The 21,602-nt window shown below is 38.9% G+C and overlaps 1 protein-coding gene across 8 annotated transcripts in view; it reads left to right on the top strand.

Moving 5' to 3' along the window:
* diaph2 (diaphanous-related formin 2) overlaps positions 1 to 21,602 on the top strand; it is a 483,641-nt gene that overhangs the window by 179,980 nt on the left and 282,059 nt on the right. For all 8 annotated transcript variants that reach the window (XM_074674141.1, XM_074674142.1, XM_074674143.1 and 5 more), the window contains 2 exons: positions 2,161 to 2,529; positions 8,625 to 8,739. In XM_074674141.1, the coding sequence (XP_074530242.1) occupies positions 2,161 to 2,529; positions 8,625 to 8,739 (484 nt within the window). The remainder of the gene's footprint in view (positions 1 to 2,160; positions 2,530 to 8,624; positions 8,740 to 21,602) is intronic.

Below are 21,602 nucleotides of genomic sequence, written 5' to 3'. Positions count from 1 at the left end.
CGGCCATATTGGTAGTGGCAAAGGCTTCACATACAGCTATAGGGAGCCTGTTGACCCTGAGCTGTGCCTCTGATTGGGCGAGCTTGCGATCTTAATATCCTTTGAACTGTTGAGTTAGAAAAAAAATCACCCCCCTTACAAGTAAAATTAGCGACTCAGACAGGTGAAGTTTTTTGAACCAGGGTGTAAATAGGTTGATTTCTGATTTGAAAACTGCTTGGCTTGGTGTGTATGTGACTTTCGGAGCCAGCCTCAAGCTGACACTCAAAGAACAGCAAATTTTAGCACTTACACATTGTCTCATATATTCAGACCAGAGGTTGCCGCTTTGCTTATCATTCAGGATCATGAAAACTCTTGGATGCATTTAAACTTGTTAAGCAATCAACATGAGAAAAAAAAATGTATGGTTGTTTTGTCTTATATACTCAGTGGAATGTACTTATTTATATTCACACAACAATCAATAGAAGAAAACAAAGCAATACATGCTCATATATTGGCCATTTTATTACCACAGAACATACAATCTGATTTAGTATAAAATTGCCAATCTGATTTAAGTCAATTGTTTTATGATTCACATGTTACAATTGTTACCCACGTCATGGATCTTTCTTTATTTCATTAACTGAGCAGAGAGAAGCCAGTGGCAGTGGTGAAAGCACCTGGGGGTTGGTGAAACAACAAGCTTATTACTACTGGGTAAATCAGCGAGGGAGAGGAAGAGAAAAGATAAAAACGAGGAGGGCCCTTGCATATGGAATCAACCATGCTTCAATTTAGAAGCTAATTTATTTCCATTCTCTCATATTAAAGAGTAAACGGGCCATGGAGGGCTCTGGATTGACAGACATGTAATCATTTCTTGTGGATTCTCACTAAAGGGCTCAGGGCCATGTGTGCAAGAGGCTCCTTATAGGACACCTTTTTAATTTCAGCCCCAGTAAACAATTCACCAATGTCATTATGTATTGAAACCCAACTTAATGTCTTTAAATATGAAGCCAATCACGTTTCCCACACACAATCAAGGGACTGGGGAGAACCCCATGATGTGGAATTGGTTTTGGAAATGAGAAGTGGAAATGCTTTTTGGTAAGAGGCGACATCTAATCAGCCTTACAGATCTATACCTGTCTAATCTTGCACGTCTGTGATTCTATATTTGCATAACTTTCCTCCCCTCACATTTTTCAATTGGCGTTATCGCTGACTACCTGTGTATGTGGTATGTGTGATAGAGCAGACATGTCACAGGACTAAAAGACTTTTTTCTTATCAGTCTCAGGTCTAATTACTTCCCTGTCTACTGTTTAATGGCCTGCCATTGTGAGGAGTCATGACGAAGACTTAATGGGAAAGCAATGTTCTTATCTGTTGTACATTACAACAGATGTAGATCATAGGTTTTACAACATTTTGCTTAGTGTTTACATTAAAATCTACAAGGATAAGCTATCGCAGTAAGTTAACCTTTCAGCCAATTATCTACAAATTACATATTTGTTCTCTGTAGAATTTATTGACTTATAATTTTTAATGTCAAGGTATACTTAACGCAGGTAAGTGGATAATTTAGTATTATGTAAAATTTCTACCATTTTATTTTAAAAAGTTAACCCAAGGAATGAGTCAATGTCGTTATCCTAAAGTTCTAGACACACTGGCCTAAAATAGCTCCTCCAAATGAAATAAAAAAACTCAACTAAAGACACCATTTATTTCAGAAATGAAAGAGAAAGATACTGTCCTCGGTGCAAAACGTGGTCAATCTTGCTTTTGCTGCCTAAATGACTTCCAGCCAAGTCAACTGGGAAAACAGAACCATAACATTGCAAACATCACATGGTGTTGTCTTCCAAGCTGCAAACACAGCAAAGGAAATGACTGTCTCAGTATGAGTACAGGACCTTTTAATCATTGCCAAAACAGTGCAACGAGCTTGTTCACTGTTTTTTTTTTTCTTTGACACATACTTTCTCCCACGGACAAAACTTATGTGAAGTATCTAACACACCAAAATCATGCTGGCTGTTGGAGAAAGTTTTATTGCAAAAAATTGACAGGTTCAACAAAAACTGATTTAGTTATTATTATGACACTAGTTTGATTGTTGCTAAGTCCGCTCACATTTACGTCTGTCACCATTTCTTACAGATTGCAGCTGGGCCAACTGCACCTGCTGGAACACCCATACCAACGGGTGCAGCAGCTCCACCTCCTCCTCCACCGCCTCCTCCCCCACCTCCACCTGGTGGCGTTCCTCCACCACCTCCACCTCCTCCTCCACCCCCTGGCCATGCCGGCATTCCACCACCACCGCCACCACCTCCACCCCCTGGTGGGGGTCCCCCACCCCCACCACCACCTCCTGGTTGTGGGCCTCCCCCGCCTCCACCTTTCTTTGGGGGTCCAGGTGCACCACCGCCACCTCCTATACTGCCTGTTATCAAGTTGCCTTATGGACTGGAGCCCAAGAAGACTTACAAGCCTGAAACGGTGATGAAGAGGGTCAACTGGACCAAGGTATGCTGACCTGAGCTGTACACATTCAGCCTACGTTTAATGTTAGTGAGAAGGTTTTTATGATAGATTGGATCCCAGGGTGAGCATTTTTTTAAGAGAGACACAAAAAAAACACAGTTTCATTTGGATCCTTACAATTTTGAAAGTTTAGTTTTTGCTTAAGAGGGTTCTCGAAGTGACTCCTCGCTCAATATCAATGCAAAGTTGAAGATCAAAAAGTGCGTCATTCAAACTCCCTCTAAATAAAGTCAAAAAGCTATTTAGGTATAATTACTCTCAGCACCTGTCTCAGAGTATTCAACAGTAAGTTATTTTCTTTGCTTCATTGTCCTTGAATTTGTGAATTCGGGGCATACTTGAAGACCGGGTCGTGCAACATGCCGTCACGTTTGAAAACAGCTCCAATAGGGCATTCTTCTGCACGTGGACTTTATTTTACCATGGATAATTTATCTTTCACCTCAAGACATCTTAAAAGTAACTGGATGGCTCCCTCTTTACAGAAGCTGGAGTGACCTTGCGTTAAAGCTGTCACTTACAAACAACAACCAACACATTAGACAGGTGCATTTGAAATCCTTTTGACATCCTCTTAGAATTGCACATTATACTAAATACTTTAAGTACAATGAAGCATTTAAGAGTTTTTTAACTGAATTTCATTAATGTTGAGTCTAAATAGTTGATAAAGTTGTAGTTATGTCTTCACATTCTGTGATTTTCTTCAAAACAACAAGCAAACAAATAAAGGCATGTTGTGTATTCTGCAGTGAATTATGTATTCACCAACAGGCCCTTAAATTACACACATAGGAGATAAAGAGACGTCTCAGTATGCAAGTCTGTGTTGACTGTTGCATTATAGACACCGCATTACAGGTCGAATCTCTGTCACCTCAAGGACTCTTTAAAATGCCAGTATGCAAATGCATGACTCTGTGTGGGAGTTTCTTGAGCACTAAGGAAAGGTATTAATAGCGGCATGTGGCAGTAAGAAGTATCAGTCTTGCGTTTCAAACCAGATTGTGCAACAAAATACGTGCCATGATACTCCACAACACAATTTGACATGTTTTTGTGCAATATGCATGTGCCTCTGCTTGGATAAACCGTGGGCATGCAGTTACTTGCATATTGCTTTGTACTGAAAGCATACAGAAACAAGTTAATGTGCAGGAGAATTAACCTTGCCTCCACGGGAGTTGTAGTTTGATGATGCAAATGAAATTCATAACCACCTGAGGAAAAACAATCTGTGTCTCTTGTGCCGATTAAGTGGGACAAGAGTCGTCTGTCTTCTCTCTGTGCAGCAGATGGAAGTAGGGGACATCCAGGAGCAGCGATGAATTGGCTGTATAAAGGAGTTGTTATGTAGAGATGCTTTGTGTTTTTATAACATTTCCTCTATCCAAAATCCTGTACACACCCGACAAGGGAATGAATCAAATATATATCGAAGAGAGAAAAAGGACTTAGACGTTGTTGTGATCAAAAAAGGGATGCAGCTATTCCAAGAAAACTGAGTTTCAAATGAAGCCACATGGTAAACGTTCTTGCAAACATTTGATTACTGCTTTGGTACTTACAAACATGCAATCGCTCACACACGGCTGAAAGTGACATCCTCAGTGGTGGGAAATAGGGATATTTTGTGGGATGTGATTGTAGAGCATTCTCAGTCAGTAATAAAAGACGTTCACAGGGGAGAAGATCAGCTCAGGCACACGCTGGGAAAAGTCAGCTTTGTTTAAGTGCTAAATGCATTTTAAATCAGCTTGAGTTATTTCTTCCCTGAGTGTACTTCCACATTTGTATCAGCGATTCCCCACTGAAAATTATTAGTGAAGATTAAGCATGGGACTGTCCAAATGCCAAAATAAACAATAGGCACACATTTTCCTCTACTTTATATGCATTACCCATGAAAAACCAGATTCATATAGTCTTTCTGTGCTAATTAAGAAAATCTGTAAACATATGGGAATGGCAGAACAAAGCTTGGATGCAGTGGGATTAAGGACATAACTTCTGTAGCATTAAAAAAGCTCATTATTAGGCTCAGGATTAGCTCGTTATGTACCGTTGTTACAAATTCCTGTACCAAAATATAGAGATGACACTTTCTTTTTTCATTTTTAGAAGAAACTCACATTCAGACCATCTTTACTATAATTTAGTAGAAGATGTTGTTTTAATGTGTTGTGTAGTTTAGAAATAATTGCAATAGAAAGATCCTCCTGACAGATCATGATGTCAAAGTGTAGAATGGTATGTATACCTTCTTGCCTTTTCTGACTATTTGGATAGACATTTTTTTATTAAATGATTACTAACTTGGATCGTCAGTAGTTGCAACATCTCATGCAATCATTGCCATACTTGAATATAAATACCTGGTTTCATTTCAGCCAGTCTCTAGTTATAGAAAAAGTTATTTCAAGATGCTGTCCACAAAGGCTCTAAACTGGCTAATGTGGTTTTCATTTTTTAAGGCATGCTCCTTGTTAGGCCACCTTTCTAGTTTCTCCAAGCCCCATTGATGTATACACCTGAGCGTTGTCTGTATAACACCTTAGTGAAGTGTTTCCTTAAGATACCACGTAAAAGCATTAAAACATGAAAATAATTGGTCCAATCACTGAGCTTTGTGGAACTCCATGACCAACCTATCAGACAAAACCCAAACCAAGCCAAAGAGATTCCTATAATACTCTTGTAATATCATCTTATGCGAAAAGCCACTGAAAATTAACCCTCTTATATCACTGACTGACCACTTGTTGTTATTTATGAATACCTCAAACTCAGTACAGGAGGTCCTCAACTTCTTTCATTTCCACTTTACAATGCCAATAAATATATATACGCAAGCTGCTATGACGCGTACTAGTTTTTGACATGTATGAATACACAGCTACGCAGTGCTGCGCGGTAAACAGCATCATCCACTTTGTCTCGAGTCGCATCATAGTGTAGATTGTCTGGGTTTGTGCTCCGTAATTTTCTCGGTATCCTCACCTTTCTTGCATCATGGACACAAAAAGGAAAGCACGATCTGTTTTCTCATGAATATGAAGTAAAATACATGTATTTGGATAGTTATTTAGACATTTTGGGGGTATTTAGGGTAAAAATTTGACTTGCACAGAGTTTCGGGTTACTATGCATCCTGAGAACGGAACTCGTAACTCGAGGACCGCCTGTAATGGTGTTCCACAGGGCTCCTTTCTTAGCCCCCTGTGTTTTTCATCAAATATACTTTTGTTGGCCAATGTCTTTAGGTAGTGTCATGTAGCATTGCTACTTTGTGTTTTTACTGAATAATATTAAATCATGATCACTTAAAAACACATCGTGTTGTTAGGCTTAAAACAGCCATACTGTCATGTGCTGGGGATGTATCCGCCAGTTCTGGATTTAAAAGAAAGAAATCTTGCACACATGTGACAATACTTTGGACCATTACAAGTGGAAATGCTCGAAGTGATGCCTATAACTTCAATATACCTCAAATTAAAGTTTACTTGGACATAGATTTTTATTTTTGGCATTTGTTTAAGACTTTTATTTCTGATAAATGTAAAGTGTTTGTGAATGCACTATAGGATTTCAGGGAGAACTGCCATCCTTTGACCTGTGTCAAATCTATAATCTGAGGTCAGCTCGATAAGTGAGCTCTGCTCCAGAAGCTAGATCTTATAGCCAAAACAAGGTTGCCAGTCTTGGTTTTTGAGAAGTACAGTAATTTGGTTCCATCTTAAAACAGTATTTCCTCATTCTGCTTTACTCTAGATTGTTTTAATCTGAAACAGTTCTCATATGTGCAGCTGCGAACTTAAATATTTTAACCACAATTATGGAAAACTGTTGTTGAAACCAGCAACATCATCTTCATCACAGCAAAAATTTTAGAGTGATGATGAAGGTTGTGGCACAAAACAGAAATGGTGTTGAATATTTCAGTGGAGTTTTCACTCAAGTGCAGTTTTCCAGCAGCTGAACTTAAAACAGCACTTTTTTGTGTTGCATAATAAAGATCTAAAGTAGCAATAGAAGAGGGACAGTCACTGTGACGACAGTATCCAGGGAGATCAATGGCATGGAGACGCTGATACATGTTGAATTAGTCCCAAAGAGCAAAGTAGGTTAATGACTAATGATGTGTTGTAGACAATTTTCTGTGAAGGCACCAAATGTTTCTGACAGAAAAATGAGAAGATACATTTTACCAGTGTAATGAAAGAGTCAGACAAACCTTTGGAAGGGGACATAATTTTCTAATAATTTTTAATTTCTCCTTTTGTTTCTTTTCTTTTCATTTCTATCTCCTATTTTCTGTTTTTCTTCTGTTTTTTGCCCTTTCCTCCTCAGTCTTTTCTTTTCTCCCCTTTTATCAATTCTCTTCTCAGTTATACTTTTAACTCTGTTTGTTTTATATTTTGACCCATTTCTCTTTTTCTCTTTTGCCTTTGTCTTTTACCCTTTTCTTTTTCTCCTTCCTTTTCTTTTTACTTTTTTTCTCATTTAATTTTCTTCCTATTCCCTCCATTAAATTTTTGCTCCTCTTTTTATTCAATCACTTTTTCAAAAATTTCTCCTTTTCTTTAAATGTTCCTATTTTTTTTCTTCTCCTTATTTACTTTTAATCCTTTTTTAAATCTTCATCACTTTTTCTTGTATTATTCCCTTTTCTCCTTTTCATCTTTTCTTTCTTTACCTCTATCTCCTACTTCTTTCTCCTTTTCCTTCTCCTTCAAGTTTCTCATCCACTTTCCTTTTTTCTTCTTGTTTTTCTTTATCTCCCCTTTGTCCCCCTCTTCCTTTTCACTCTTTTCATTGTATACCTTCTTATCGCCTTTTCCCTCATTTTCTTTCCTTCCCTTTTATCATTTCATTCCTCGTCTCTATCTTTTCCCATTTTCGCTGCCTTCCATCTCCATCTCATTATCATTTATTTTGTCTTAAATTGTAAATCTTATTTTTTTTGTCTTCTTTCTTTTACTGATCCTTCCCAGAGGTAGTGATGGTTCTGTATGTATTGTCTTTAAGAAAATTTAATCACAGGATGTGTTTAAACATATGATTGGGGTTCTGCTGCTCTCCACTTTTGCCACTCCTGTGGAAAAGGCCGTTACACACATGACACAGACAGCTCTTCTGGTCTTTGAGTGGATTTGATGAGAGCAAATAAGAGCACAGCGGCACTTTGTTATCCGCACTCAACACCAACACCTCTTATGTTGAAAGTTTAATAAACCTTCCATTAAGGCACCTATTACTGCCATTATAGGACCCTGCAACACTGTCACGCTTATTGCCGTCACTGCACTGCCTTGGGAATGATTACCCAGGTTCAGCTGGAACTCTCTTGTCTGTGTTGCATAAGTGTTGCACTTAAACTCCTCTGTGTATTTGATTACTGTGCGTTTCGAGGAGGTTAACGGTGTTGATGTGATAGGCCAAGCTTGAGTCCAGGTCTTGATAAAACACTACACCAGTGACACTCTGAAAGCTCTCACAGTAGCGCTTCAGCCAACGTACAGAAGATAGAGCGTCACATGCATTATCATCTTGTAATAACAACAGAGTAATAGGTGTTGATGTGTTGGTTAATTTATCTTTCTATTGAGAGGTGAAGAAATTAGGAGAATGAGGAGGGAGAAAGCTTCCTCATGACTTGCTTTCACCTCTGCATGCTTGTCTGCTTCTCTCAGACGAGTCGAGGCAGGAGTTGTGTACAAACAGGGTTGCTGGGGTGTAGTTCTGCAAATTGAAAGTCAAATATTTCATTCATCTTAGGAGAGATCAACGAGAGGTTTCTATATTTGGGGTTAGGTGGGGATCTATCCACACATTATCGTGTATTTTTGCTATCACATGCATGTTTTTGTTGTTGTATTTGCTACTCTGATGCCAAGGATGCACACAAGGGCATCTGTGTGTCCAAACACAGAATATAAAAAAAGGGAAAACACGCACAAACACACACACATACATACACACCCCATCTCCAGTGAGAAGAACTTTTTGAGTGGCAGCTTGGTGGAATGGCGCTCTCTGATTGTGGTGATAATGGAATCCTTGTGTCATTGCAGATAGTGCCTCAGGAAATGGCAGAGAATTGCTTCTGGATCAAAGTCAAAGAAGAGAAGTTTGAGAATCCTGACCTATTTGCTCAGCTCTCCCTCTGCTTCTCGTCACAGAGCAAAGGTAAGAAGGCGTCATCTCCCCTCAACCCTCCCTCCCTTAATTAATCTCCACATCGAGCTTCATTTAGCCTCTTGGCAGCAGACACCGTGCCTCTTTCATCTCGTGACACTTTAAGGAACAATTTCTCCCACTGAAATGTTAATTATCCCAAAAAACCAAGAACTTTATTTTCCACTGCATTTGAGCGCCGTCTATGTAAGCTCTCAAGTCAAATCTTTGTGCCAATTAGGGGAACCAATGCTCGCACTGCAGTGTTTGTTTGTGTCTTTGAGAAAGCTTGAAACACACTGTGGCTGCTTCTTGTTTTTGCTCTTTGTACCCATTGAGTAGTTTCAAATCAGTGATTTTGCGAGGCACGTGGGCGTGCACGGACTTGAACTTGCACATATATGTGTGAACTGAGAGCAGTTATGCTTGGTTTGCTCCTTTCCTTTTCCAGTCCAATAGACCAGTCCTCCATTTGGGAGGCGGGGAAGGCTTTCGTGATGGAAGCTCGGGGAGTTTTCTTGTCCCGGCCAGTTTGTTTCTCAGATACACAACCAGGCTACCTAACTTGCTGATGAATAACACAAGCAGTAGAGAGCAAGTTTGTTTGTTTTGTTTTCATAGATGGAGGAGGTTGTGTGAAGGCACTTGATGTATTCCTCCCCATGACAATTTGAGTGTTTTTCCACTACTTTGACAGTGTGCGTGAGTGTGGTACAGTCCTCTTATTCTAGCAGCAGTGGGAGGGGAGAAGTCAGAGGCCTGTCAAGCGCTGAACAGTCAAATCTGAGCTCTGGCAGCGTGTGTGGACATAACTATACAGAGTCCTCTAACTTTTCCCCATATACCCCCCTCTGTTTGGATACCATCAGCCTGCCTGCAGCTTCTTACTCTGTCTTTCTCACAGCCTCCAGGTCTGCAAACTCTGCTCATCTCCTTTTTTGTTCTGTGAAATAAATAGCAATTTTGCCTCTGCTGCCGCAAGGTGATTTTCCAGCATAATACAGATGGGAGAGTGTGGGGAGAAAAAAAATAACGGTATTAGGGAGGTTTAATGAAGTGGCAGGGAGAGGCCTCCCTTCTTTTTCTGGGTGATTTCTGCCACAGGAGATTTTTGTGGCGTGTCCTAATAGCAATAACAATAGCAATTATATTTATAAAGCACATTCCATTACAGGTGAGCCTAGTGTTACTTATGCTAAGGGGATAGAGGAGTTAACAATCGCATGCAGAAAAGCATGCACTTAGGCCCCATTCACACAACAACATTTTATCCAAAAACACTAAAACGCAGTGAACAAATCTGTGTTTACAAAGAAACAACGAGGGACTGAAAACACTGTAGTAAGCATGCCAGGCCTGTAGATGGCGCTGTAACTGTATTGTTGACTTGTGGTAAAGCTCTACTGAAGATGAGTTGGGCCTATCAGGGCTGGCTGGCAGGCTGTTTTCCAAACCGCCTACTACACTAGCAGTGTCTACAATTTTGGCTGAAATTCAGTAAGCAGTAGGTAGTGTGCGAACACTTGCAAAATCCGCAGTATACTAAAAATCCCCGGATGCCCTACTGATCCCAGAAAATTTCTCAGTATGCAACGGACCAGTCTACCTGGCATACTATTTCCCACAATGCACGGCGCTAACCCTGTTTACTTACTGCTATCTACTGGAATTAATCGGTATTATAATTACAACACAACACTAACGTTAGACCGTCCATGAGATAGAAGTGAAGTGATGCAAAGAAACACCTGTAAATCTTGTCACTTACAGTTATTAAAGAGGTGTTTACTTCTACAAATTCATTAGCCCATATAAATCACTGATTCACTTTTTAAACCATATGTGGATTATATAGAAGTGTTTTTTACATCAGCTGTAAAAAATGAAAATCCCTTTCAGATTTATTTTCAGTAAACAATATAATTTTTGGTGTAAGATTAAAATTTAAGAATGATGATTCTGTTTGACATGATTAACAAAATAACCAAATGCCAAGATCTGTCAATTGCTTGTTTTGTATATTTATATTAAAGGCAAAAAAAACGAACACGATCTGTAGCTCCAGCTTCCGAGACTGGAAACCAGAGTAGTAAACTTCAAAACAGACCCAACAGAACGGCCGTACTACATAGTACAAGCAAAAGCAGTAGGCAGTATGTAGTGCCTACTACATACTACATTCACATGAAGTATGAAGTAGGCGGTTTGGGGAAACACCGTAAGTGTAAGTGCAGAAGTGGAGCAACAGATGCACATTTTGTTGAAAGACAGTCAGCAGATTTAGCGAGGATCGTAATAACAGTACTGTTGTGCGCTTGTGTGAAGCAGAGCGTGATATAAGTGTTTCCCCTGAAAACGCCAGCTTACTGTTTATGCAGCAACAACGTCGGCAGTTTTTCATGAAAATTCCACTCTTGAGGCCGTTCTCGAAAGTTTGTGTTTTAGGTTGGCTACAACGCCATTTCCATGTAAACACAAGGCCAGAATGGAACAAAACTTTTGCGTTTCACTCGAAAGTAATTGTTGTGTAAATGGCCCCTTAACATTAGCCCTACAGACATCATGATGTATCATGATGTTAAAATGTTCTTCACGAGCATCCAGAATTAAAAAAAATACATTCAAGAGCACAAGACCAGATTAAACCTATGAAATGATGCAGAAAAGGAAGGATAAAAAACTGCATTGCAACTCTTCAGAATGCAGGATAAGAAATATTTGGTTCAAAAAAATGTTGTTTGCAGGTCAAAATAGTCTGAATATGACAAAAGAAAGAAGTCCAGACAGCCCCCTCCATGCTCATGGAAAACATTTTCCTTGAGAAGCAGCAGAGCTCTGCAGAAAACTAACCACTTGTCATTTGGTATCAAGAGACAATTGAGGGACAGGTGTGGTTTGATAAATCTGTATTGATGGCACAAGAGACTGATCACACTTAGAGAATGAATTTTTTGTTGCATGTCTTCTGGCCCTTGGTCACTCAGTTTGATTTTGCTGTTGAATCTGATTTTTGTCCTTATGTTGTTTTGTTTTCTATGTGCCTTTATTCATATATTCCCCCAGGCATGGATAAATGTTACACTTAGCGTCAGTAAATTGTCAATATGTCAGCTGCCTGCTACTGTAGAGCACATTTCCACCTGGATTCTTATCATGAAATATAACTTAGCATTTGGAGTTCCACAGACTGGTTTTAATCCAGCTTTAAATGTCCTTTTAAATCATTTATTAAATTCACTTTCTCACCCACCGGGGACTTTAAAAAAGCTCTATAGATAGTCCATGTTCCCGCTGGCAGGATAGGAATTCATGATCCAGCATTTCCCCCGGGAGTTACCTTTGCTGGATCCCTATCAATTACCCCTGCAGCGACTGCACTGAATCAGCTCTTTTCCCTCTATTGTTGAAACAGAACATGATTTGCTCATGAATGAAAAATGCTGTTTAATGTTTGATATCCACCACACCCCCACCCCCATGCTCAAATTTGCACACACACACCCCCACCCCCCATCAGTGAAGTTGAAAGTCATTGAGAGGAGCTTTGATGTGGATGGGTTTGCATAAAAGGTGCTAGATTGAATCTTACAAAGAATAAGATGGCTGTACATTTGTTTTTCCTTTGTTTCGTCAATCATGCACAATCTTTCAAACACATTTAATCTGAAGATATTCAACCTTAATGTCAGGAACAATAAGCTCTTTGTCAAAGAGAAGACTTTCTTTTTTTCTCTCTATGGATCGACCTGTTTGGGAGGTAGGTCTCCATTCTTCAGGTCAACTTGATTTGTTGGTCTTGGCGATTTAAAGCAGTTTAAGAGGTTCAGTTGGAAGGACAAGACTTGTAAGATTAATTCCTCAGGTTCTGTGCTCTCAGTGTAACCTCTCAGAGTAACCATGGACCATAAATCTTTTGTGCTGATTTGACAAACCAGTCACTGGTGAACACCGACTTCATTTGTCTGTGATATTGCCACCATAGTTTATATCACACTCACACTGCACACACTGCACACACTTGTTGGGATTGTCCTCTGCTTCATTGTGGTACCTCTATCTTTACAGCTTGTGAGACGTGGATATTTATAAGTAGAGCACTCTTTGGGGGGACTAGTGTATCGTGAAAGATGAGGCAAGCAGGTGTAAATGCCTTCCCTGCAGAGCTGCCCTCAGAAAATGGTGCGAAAAGGCTTCTGTTAACTCGCAGTTCCCTGGGATTCTTGCTTGTTACTTGCATTGTTGGGGAACAACACTTAGGCAGTAAAAAAAAAAGTAAAGAAAAAAAAGAATCACTTTAACAGCCCCCAATTTTCAGATGCTTATTGCGCTCAGAGGCCTCTAAAACAACTGAGAATGCAGGGCTGTCATCTCCCCCGCTGCTTTTATGAGTCTCACTGTTTAATGAGTTTCTCCAAGAAAAGGAAATGATAATCAAGAGGGACTTCAAGCTCAGCTTCAATCCTCTAAAAGTGGCTTTTTTTCCCTCTATCATTTATTATAAAAAGGCTCTTTGGCTTGATTGCAAATTCAACATGTGTCAGCCATTACATACTCTCGAGCTCATGGATGTGTCACTGAAGTCATACTGGGAACATCACATGTCTCACTTAGGCACAGCTCAAACTACTACTTAATATAACAAAGAGTTATCAGTTAATTTACATCCTATAAATTCCCAGTACAAACCAACAAACCACCAAATGAAACCAGCGTTATTTGCTGCATTGAATTTAAATGACTTCTCAAAATAATGCTCATTATTCTACATTTAAGACTAAGAATTACACAATATAAATACAGCATTTAAGTTTTATGAAAGGGATTAGTGTAAAAAGTTTGTTCAAAAGCATGCATTATTGATTAGAAATTTATTGGAATGAATAATGGCCACATCTCCTAAAAATTTTGCTAACACCGTAAAATAAAAACATTTATTTTACTATTTCGAAGACTCCTTGATGAGTTTTTAGCCCCTGTATGAGAAATGCAGAAGTAAAACACAACTAGAAAACCACTCAAAGAGCACAGACCTCCACCAAGCATACTGTGATCGTCACAAAACGCTTTAGTCCTACTTTAATGTTATACTCCCTTTCAGCAGACTGTCTGCTACAATTTGGTGTTAGTTGCAGGTTTGTACGATAATTTTTTACCTGACAGTGCTGAACATTATGATGACCCAGTACATATTTCATATTCCAGATCTTAGTATCCAGAATATTGCCAGGATCTGGATCGTACTTTTACATCGTCAGAAATTATGGTGACCTTGTCTTGTATTGTTTTGCAAAGCAATCTGACCATTTATCGTGGAGTTATATACATATATGGTGAAAACGGCCCTATCTCAAAATGATAAAGAATCCTTTAAAACAATCCTAGATCCAGACAGTGATCTGGATCACCTCCAAAATGTAATCACATCACCCTTATCCTATTTTGACCATTTCCTGAAAATGTCATCGAGATCTGTTTATCACTTTTTGAGTTATGTTGTTCACAGACAAACAGACAAACTCTCCCAAAAACATAATCTCTTTGGCGGAGGTAATACAATTTTATGACCTACAGAATTAGGTAAGCAAGAGCAGCAGAAACAAGACTGATGATTTTATGATTTGTCTTTTAATACCATCACTGCACCGAGTATCACTTTGGCCACAGGGGGCGCCAGACTCAAACAAGCAGAAATGTCCTTGCAGTAGCTTTGGGTTATGGTACCAAATGCAAACAGTGTTTTGGGTTTTGAGCTGGCTGTCTTTTTTTCTTCAATGAAGTGATTATCAATTTTATTATATGAATATATAAATAAAAATTACTGTTTCTTACCTCTTATCTTTTATTAACAACAGGATTCTTATATTTTTCCTCTATTCTTACACTTCGATTTTACTTGTGACTTCGTTTTGATCAGGGGGAACAGTGTATCTTATAATACTGTTTGTAGAAAATACGTGGCTCTCTCAGCTGCATCCGTCACTGATGTCAAAGCAGGTGTTTCACCTCTGAGGCCTTCAAGTGCTTTTGATTGGAAAATTGTTCCCACCCACACACACATGAACCCCAGCCACACACATCTCTGTTTGATCTCACTCACCACCCCGGTTTATTCACCCCTTTTGAAGCTGTGTACAAAACGTTAAATGAAAACCCTGCCACGTCATAGAGTTCTTTTTACTCCCCTCTAAATCAGTTTTCTCCACTCATGCTCCCTCTTTCTGTTGTCCTCTCTCCTCTCTTCTATCTTCACTTGCTTGTATCAGCTTCTCCCTCTTTCTTTACCGTCTTCTTCATTGACTCGGTGCTCCCTCCGTCTCTCTTTTCTGTTTTGGTTCTTTTACCCTCATCTCCCCTCAGTTCGCTTTATCAATCAGTGGGTTGCGCCTTTGTACGGCTCTTTGGGATCAAATCAGATTCACTTCGGGATTGAATGTGTGTAGCCATGGCCTGCTGCATTTGAAAGGCAATTCATTCAGCTGGAACTTTGCTGTTCAATTTGAAACAAGATTGATGTTGGCAAACTTTACACCCCCTTTCTTCCAAAATGTTTCCTCCATTGCACACACCAATTGCTGATGGACAAAGGGCATATGCCACTTTGTAATGGTGATGTGTGGGCTTCTCAGCAGAAACAACACAACATGTGGAGGGCTAGTTCTGGGCCTCGGAAATTCTTGGATGTACTGTATATTTCAAAACATAGTATTTTTGCTCCACCCAAGTTGTAAACATGAGCACATCCAAACTTTTGTAAGGTTTACTTCAATGGGCATGTTTGTTTTTGTGAAATCTCAAAGTACGCATGATGGTTTTAAAGTTAATGACACTCATAAGTCAGTATGGAGGCACAGAGGCCTAATGAAGATATGTGTGGCTCCTGAAGGGGCTCTAGTCCGTCCCTCTGAGTAGGGCCAACTGGGACTTTCTTTCCCAGCATGCCTCTGTGTTAATAATGCCCACAAAGCTAGTGAACGTGCCTACTGGAAAGTTTGTCTGGAATAAGACTAGAGGGGATGGATAGAGGGCCCATCAAATCACAGAAGAACGTTGAACACTAAAAACTAAATAGAATAATATTAAAAATATTAAACTTTTAAGCAGAGTTTTGAACATCTTAAAGACTTTTTTTCTCCAGTTGTGTGTCAAATATGATTCATGGGGTAACATGTTTTTTTCCACAAACGTCCAAAAATGAGTGCAGGAAAAGGAATCTTGTTAATTACAAGCTCTGTTTTAATAGATCATAATTATTCATTTATTTATTTTGGAGGGTCCCTTTAAGTGTAAGTTAATACTGGTTTGGAAATCAGCTGAGGAATGAACTTGAATGCTGTGAAAATGCACTCTATTACTCGTCATCATGGACAAAAAACTGTATCACTGAAATTAAACTGAATTTAACTTTCTGAATTTTCAAATTATGGTGAGTAAAATGTTCAAGTGTATTAAACAAAAATTAAAGCAAATAAATTCATTTACAAATCGTGCAAATCAAACGCTTTTTTTGATAAAAATTATTCCAACTGGGCATTTCAAATTCAGTTTCTGGTGGCTCATATCTCAGCCATTAATCAACTTTTTCTCTTTGATTACTTTTGGTGGTTTCAAGAATGCACATGCTGATGATTAGAGGTCAAGTCAACTGATGGCAGATTTATAATGCTGATTTTACATTTTATTTTCTGTTATTTTATAAACTATTTAATGATCAATGTCACTGTAATAATGATAATAATAATAAAAATAAAATGCTTGTTTCCATGCATACTAAATCCTAATATAGATGATTAGCTTAGCCAGTAATGTGTTTTGGTTGGAGATTTATTCAGAGCAAGAAATAGCGAAATAACATTTGGTTATCCAAAATATTTCAAAGTACAACTGCAATTTATATCAGAAGCAATTTAGACCTTATTATTCCATTATGTAGTTTATATATTATATTTATTGTTTGTATTAAATTATAAAATGATTTATATTGAGCGTAAGCCAGCACCTGTTTTAGATTTGACATGCAGTCATTGGGAGAGAGACAGCCTGTTATCCTAAAGGGCAGGGCTGTCCAATTTGGGATTTTTTTCCACCTGCTGCCCATGTTTGAATTGTTATTACATATATATTGTAAATTGATGTAAATTGATGTAAATTAATGTAGATATAGTAGTCATCTATAAGGAAATGTTGTGTCCCATGTTGTTTAGGTAATATTGCGCTAAATGTCTTTGAAGACATAGGCATAGTATTTGTACCATATGGATGTCCAGTAGTTTCATACTGTGAAATACATTAAAAAACAGTGTTTTCATTTTCAAAATTGACCCACAACCTTCCACCCAGATTCATTTTTGGCCATTGGCCGAAAAGAATTTGGGCACCCTGCGACAGGGGGAGGATAACATTGTTTGACAGCAGCCACTCTGAAGAGACCCTCCTGTGCTGTCTGCAGACTTTATTTGTGTAAGCTTCAGAAGAAGCTGGTTGTTTAAATATGCCATGATTCAGCCATATCCATTGGCAAACTGATTAATCAATTTATCTTATCCCAGTGAATTAAAATGAATGTGATATCTTGACAGCAATGTTAATATCAAAAATATCAAAAAATCAAAAACATTCATATATTGCATTTATCATTATTTAAATGTTTAATTGTGTTTAATGGATTAAAAAAAATATTGTCATCCAGCGGTAACTTATGTCGTAGGTGCTTGCAGGTGAGCCCTTGAAAGGTAACTCCCCATCACAGGAGATTTGATGAAATCCTTTGAGTCCCCCTGTCGCTGACACCCATTTTCCCTTTACCTTTGTTCTTTCAAGTCTACACCCAGCACACACCCACACTCTTTTTCCCCACTGTCATGTGCACACCAGTGAATTCTGAATCCCAGCTACAAAGCCCCGGCAGCAGGGCGGTAATGACCCTGCCACAACGGCAGTAATGATGGAATCAGTGGGGGGTTTAGCTGCCTCCCTGACTCCCTCTAATAAGTCCCCTAATAACTCTGTTAACATCAGGGCTGACCCGTCCACCAGATCAAACACAATCACGCATGGCCAGCCACCTCACTCACACTCGGTCAGTTCTCACTCAGGAAAGAAATCTGCCGCTGACCAACTTATTGTGTGTCTGCTTTCTGCCTCACAACTGCATTCCCCGCCTGTTGACACAAGTTTTGGCTTGGAGAACACAACCGTAGCAACAATAAATGCCACTCACATTATTTTAATCCTGTTAAGCTGAATTCATTCAATAACAATGTGTCTTGTTGATTGGAACCTTTGAAAAGCTTGTTGCTCTTGAAAAACAAATATCCCGGGACTGCTTTTGGAGCTCTGCCTCCTCTGATAGTCACAACGTAATAAAGGCTTTTGTCTAATGAGTTTAGGCTCAACTCAAGACCCTCAGCCCTCCGCGGAATAGTCTGCCTTGTATTAGTAGCTTGTATACAACGATAAGCTTCTGATATGTTCAATGTGAGAGTGTTGGGGAAGTCAGTCTTGATGGTTTGCTATGGTCCCCTGGAGAACAAGCCTGTTTATTACTGATTCTGTTAATTGAGAGGAGGGAGCATCATCCGCCAAGGCAGCTTCCCCTGCATCTTTACCCTCGGCTTTTCTTCTCCTGACATAGCTCCCTTTCTCTCCTCTTATCTGGGCTTTCTCTGCTTGGTTCAGAAATCATCTCTTTGGACAGAGCAGCGTCCATCTGGTGCCTTTTAAATTTAAAAACATAACAAAACACCCACTCTCTCTTTCTATCAGGCTCATTGTTTAGCAGCTGCAGTCCCCCACAAACAAGATCACAATTGGCCTTTCACCACATACTCATTTTGTAAATTGTCATCAGTGGCTGTGAGTGGAGACATGCCACCCCGTTTGGTGAATTGTTTTGACGACCCAAAGACCTATCGTCCAACCAGTAAATCACGCATTCTGGATTAAATGTCCATTATTACTCCAACCAAAACCAAAGAGGATATTATCCCATTTTGGAAAATAAAGGCCTCAAATGGTACCATTTTCCTCATTTTAGAATAGGGAGGCCATTAATTCCTGGCACGGGCAGGACACATTTGTCTCAATAAAACACAAAACACCCTAATGTTTATTTCCCTCTGTTTGGGACAGCCAGCCCGCTGTGAATATCACAGGGTCAGCCCTTTTTCGGCGCTCATCCCTGCACGTTTTTTAATATATCGCATATGAATGGAAATTAGGGCCTTAAATATTAATGACAAGTAATTGGTTTATTGTAGGAGACTATATTATGTGCGCATGCATCTGTGTCTCCAAGAGACAGAGCAGGCGAGTTAGCAAGTGCGAGAGAGATAACCGCTCTTTCCTACCTCATATTGCCTTGCTGTGATGTCCCACTGATTTTAATCTTCTCTTCTCAGATGAGAGCCATTCTGACTATCGTGGTGCACTTTAACTTTAGCCCTATGAATATTAGCTTTCTTTGATACCTGCCGCTCGCTGCCTCCCAGGTCTGCACTCTGCTAACTTTTATGTGCCTTCCGGTACGCCATTATGTATCTGTAAATCTGCCTCTTCAAAAAATAAATAACCCCTGTGCATTTAAATTTGCTTTATTTCTCTTACCTCTTGCTCACCCCTGCTGAAACACTTTTTTGGAATGTTAATCTTTTTCGTTCTCACCGTCTAATCTGGCTCTGTATTCATACATGATAAAAGGAAATAAAACACTTCAATGCTATAAAATTTGGTGTATTAAAGGCACTTTTAGAAAATGTTTGTAAGCTTTTGAATGAATACACCTTGTGTAGATTCGATTGCAAATAACCTGTGGAGGTGGGTGGCACAAATCTCAGCTAATTGGTTTCAGGCAGTAGGTCAGGACGCTACCCACACTGCACCCGTACCCAGCAGGATGGCAAAGATGGTGCTGGAAAGACTTAGCAGCTGCACAGAAACAACATGTTGTGGACTTTTCTGAGCACATCAACAATTCTCCTAACAAGAAATGAGTTAACCCAAGGGGGACCACATTTTTCAATGAGCGCTGCATTTGATTTAACGTGTTAATTGACTGTTAAAGAATGCTCTATCTCTAAGCAACTCTTTGAGTGATTTCTATAAAAATCCGTCACTAAGTGGGGCCAAACATACTTGTGCAATATGTGCACCTGTTCTTCAACTCTCTCTTGATACCATTTGGTAAGTAGTCGATTTTCTACAGTGTTACGTGTTGCGTCATCAGCAAACTTCGTTAAGGAGCAATATGGTGGCAGGAATCGGGTTTTGGATTTTATCAGGGTTGTTTTTCATATTTAGACTATTTTGACCTGAAAACATCATTTTTACGGGGCAAAAAAACTGATATCTTATCAAGTGTTTTTGTCTTATTTTAAGCAAAAATTGTCTAATTACCTGTGATATGAGGCAAGTTTAACAGTCCAGAAAAAAATCTTTTTTCAAGTTTTTTAAAGACATAAATGAGGTCTAAATTGCTTGTAACAAGTAAAAAAAAGATCTGTCAGTGGAACAAGAGAAAATTGTGAGAAAATTTGCTTGAAATTGGAATAATGTCTTAATACAAGTAACTTTTTTAAGGTTGTAACAAGCAATTCAGGCCTCATTTTTGTCATTAAATAACTTGAAGCAAGATATTTGTCTGGACTAGTCAGGTTAATGTGGCTAATATTAAGTCTAAAAAGAAATTTTCTGCCGAAAATAGGACAAAAACACTTGATAAGATGTCGTTTTTTTGCAGTGTAGCCCCATAAATTTTTCATCCTGCATTCTGAACAACTTGGAAGCACCACACTGCAAAAAACTGAAATCTTATCAAGTGTTTTTGTCTTATTTTCAGTAAAAAATGTCTTTCTAGAATTAATTTGAGCCACATTCACCTGACCAGTAAAGAAAAATGTCCCATTCAAGTTATTTAAAGACAAAAATGAGGTTTGAATAACCTGAAATGAGTAAAAAAAAATGCCAGTGGACTAAGAGAATCGTGCTTGTTTTAAGACATTATTTTAATCTTGAAAATAACTTGGAAAAAAGACATTTATCTGGACTGGGGCACATATCAAGTCCAAAAAGACATTTTTACCAAAACAAGAGAAAAACACTTGATAAAAAACAGTTTTTGCAGTGCACTGTGTCCCTTCTGCTCCGTATCACAACATTACTCTAGTCCTGTGACCTCCAATGTGTTGAACTTGAAAGCTCTTTAGTTTCTGCAGAATGTACAAAGATTTTTTTTTGTGTATTAGTAAGATACTAGATATACTTTTGTTTCGCTTGTGCTCTCAACAGATAATGTAAATTTGCGCATAAATTCGAACATGATTCATTTCCGATATCTTCACAGCTCCTGTGAGGAGCGTGTATTCAGTGTTATTTTGGCTTCCCCAGTGGACAAAGCATTACCTGTTACATGTGGATATACTTTTGTCTTTTCTTTTCTTTTCTGACTCACCCTGCCAAAAATATGACTCATTGTGAGTCTTTGCTGTGAAAAATGTACAAAAGGCTGATTTCTGCAGTTAATCACCACAGCTGGCGCAAACCTCCTGCCAGCATGTTCAGACATTCAAATTTAGAGTAAGAAATAATCAGTCTTCACGCTGATGGTCTTGTTGGCTATTGTAGGCCTTATAAAGGCAGTGGTTTCACTTTAATCTGTGCTCATGAACAGTTCAGAACTCCTCACAGGAGCTTTAACCTTTTTTATTCATGATGTTTACTTTTATAGAGGTAGTTTCTACAACTTCCTGCTTCAAGTTTGCTCAGTCTAGAACTGTGCTGTCAACAATGCTTAGACACTCCATATACCTCAGTACAACTGTGCACACACACTGAATACTGATCAGCTTGGAACACAAAGACAGAACAATCTGTGAAGTTAC

Source organism: Halichoeres trimaculatus, unplaced genomic scaffold (assembly GCF_033239565.1).
Source record: "Halichoeres trimaculatus isolate MK-OKI-2021-1 unplaced genomic scaffold, fHalTri1.1 fHalTri1_scaffold_7, whole genome shotgun sequence".
NCBI classification, from domain to species: Eukaryota; Metazoa; Chordata; class Actinopteri; order Labriformes; family Labridae; genus Halichoeres; species Halichoeres trimaculatus.
Note: the sequence above shows the minus strand (reverse complement) of the source record. Positions and strands in the feature narration are given on the sequence as shown.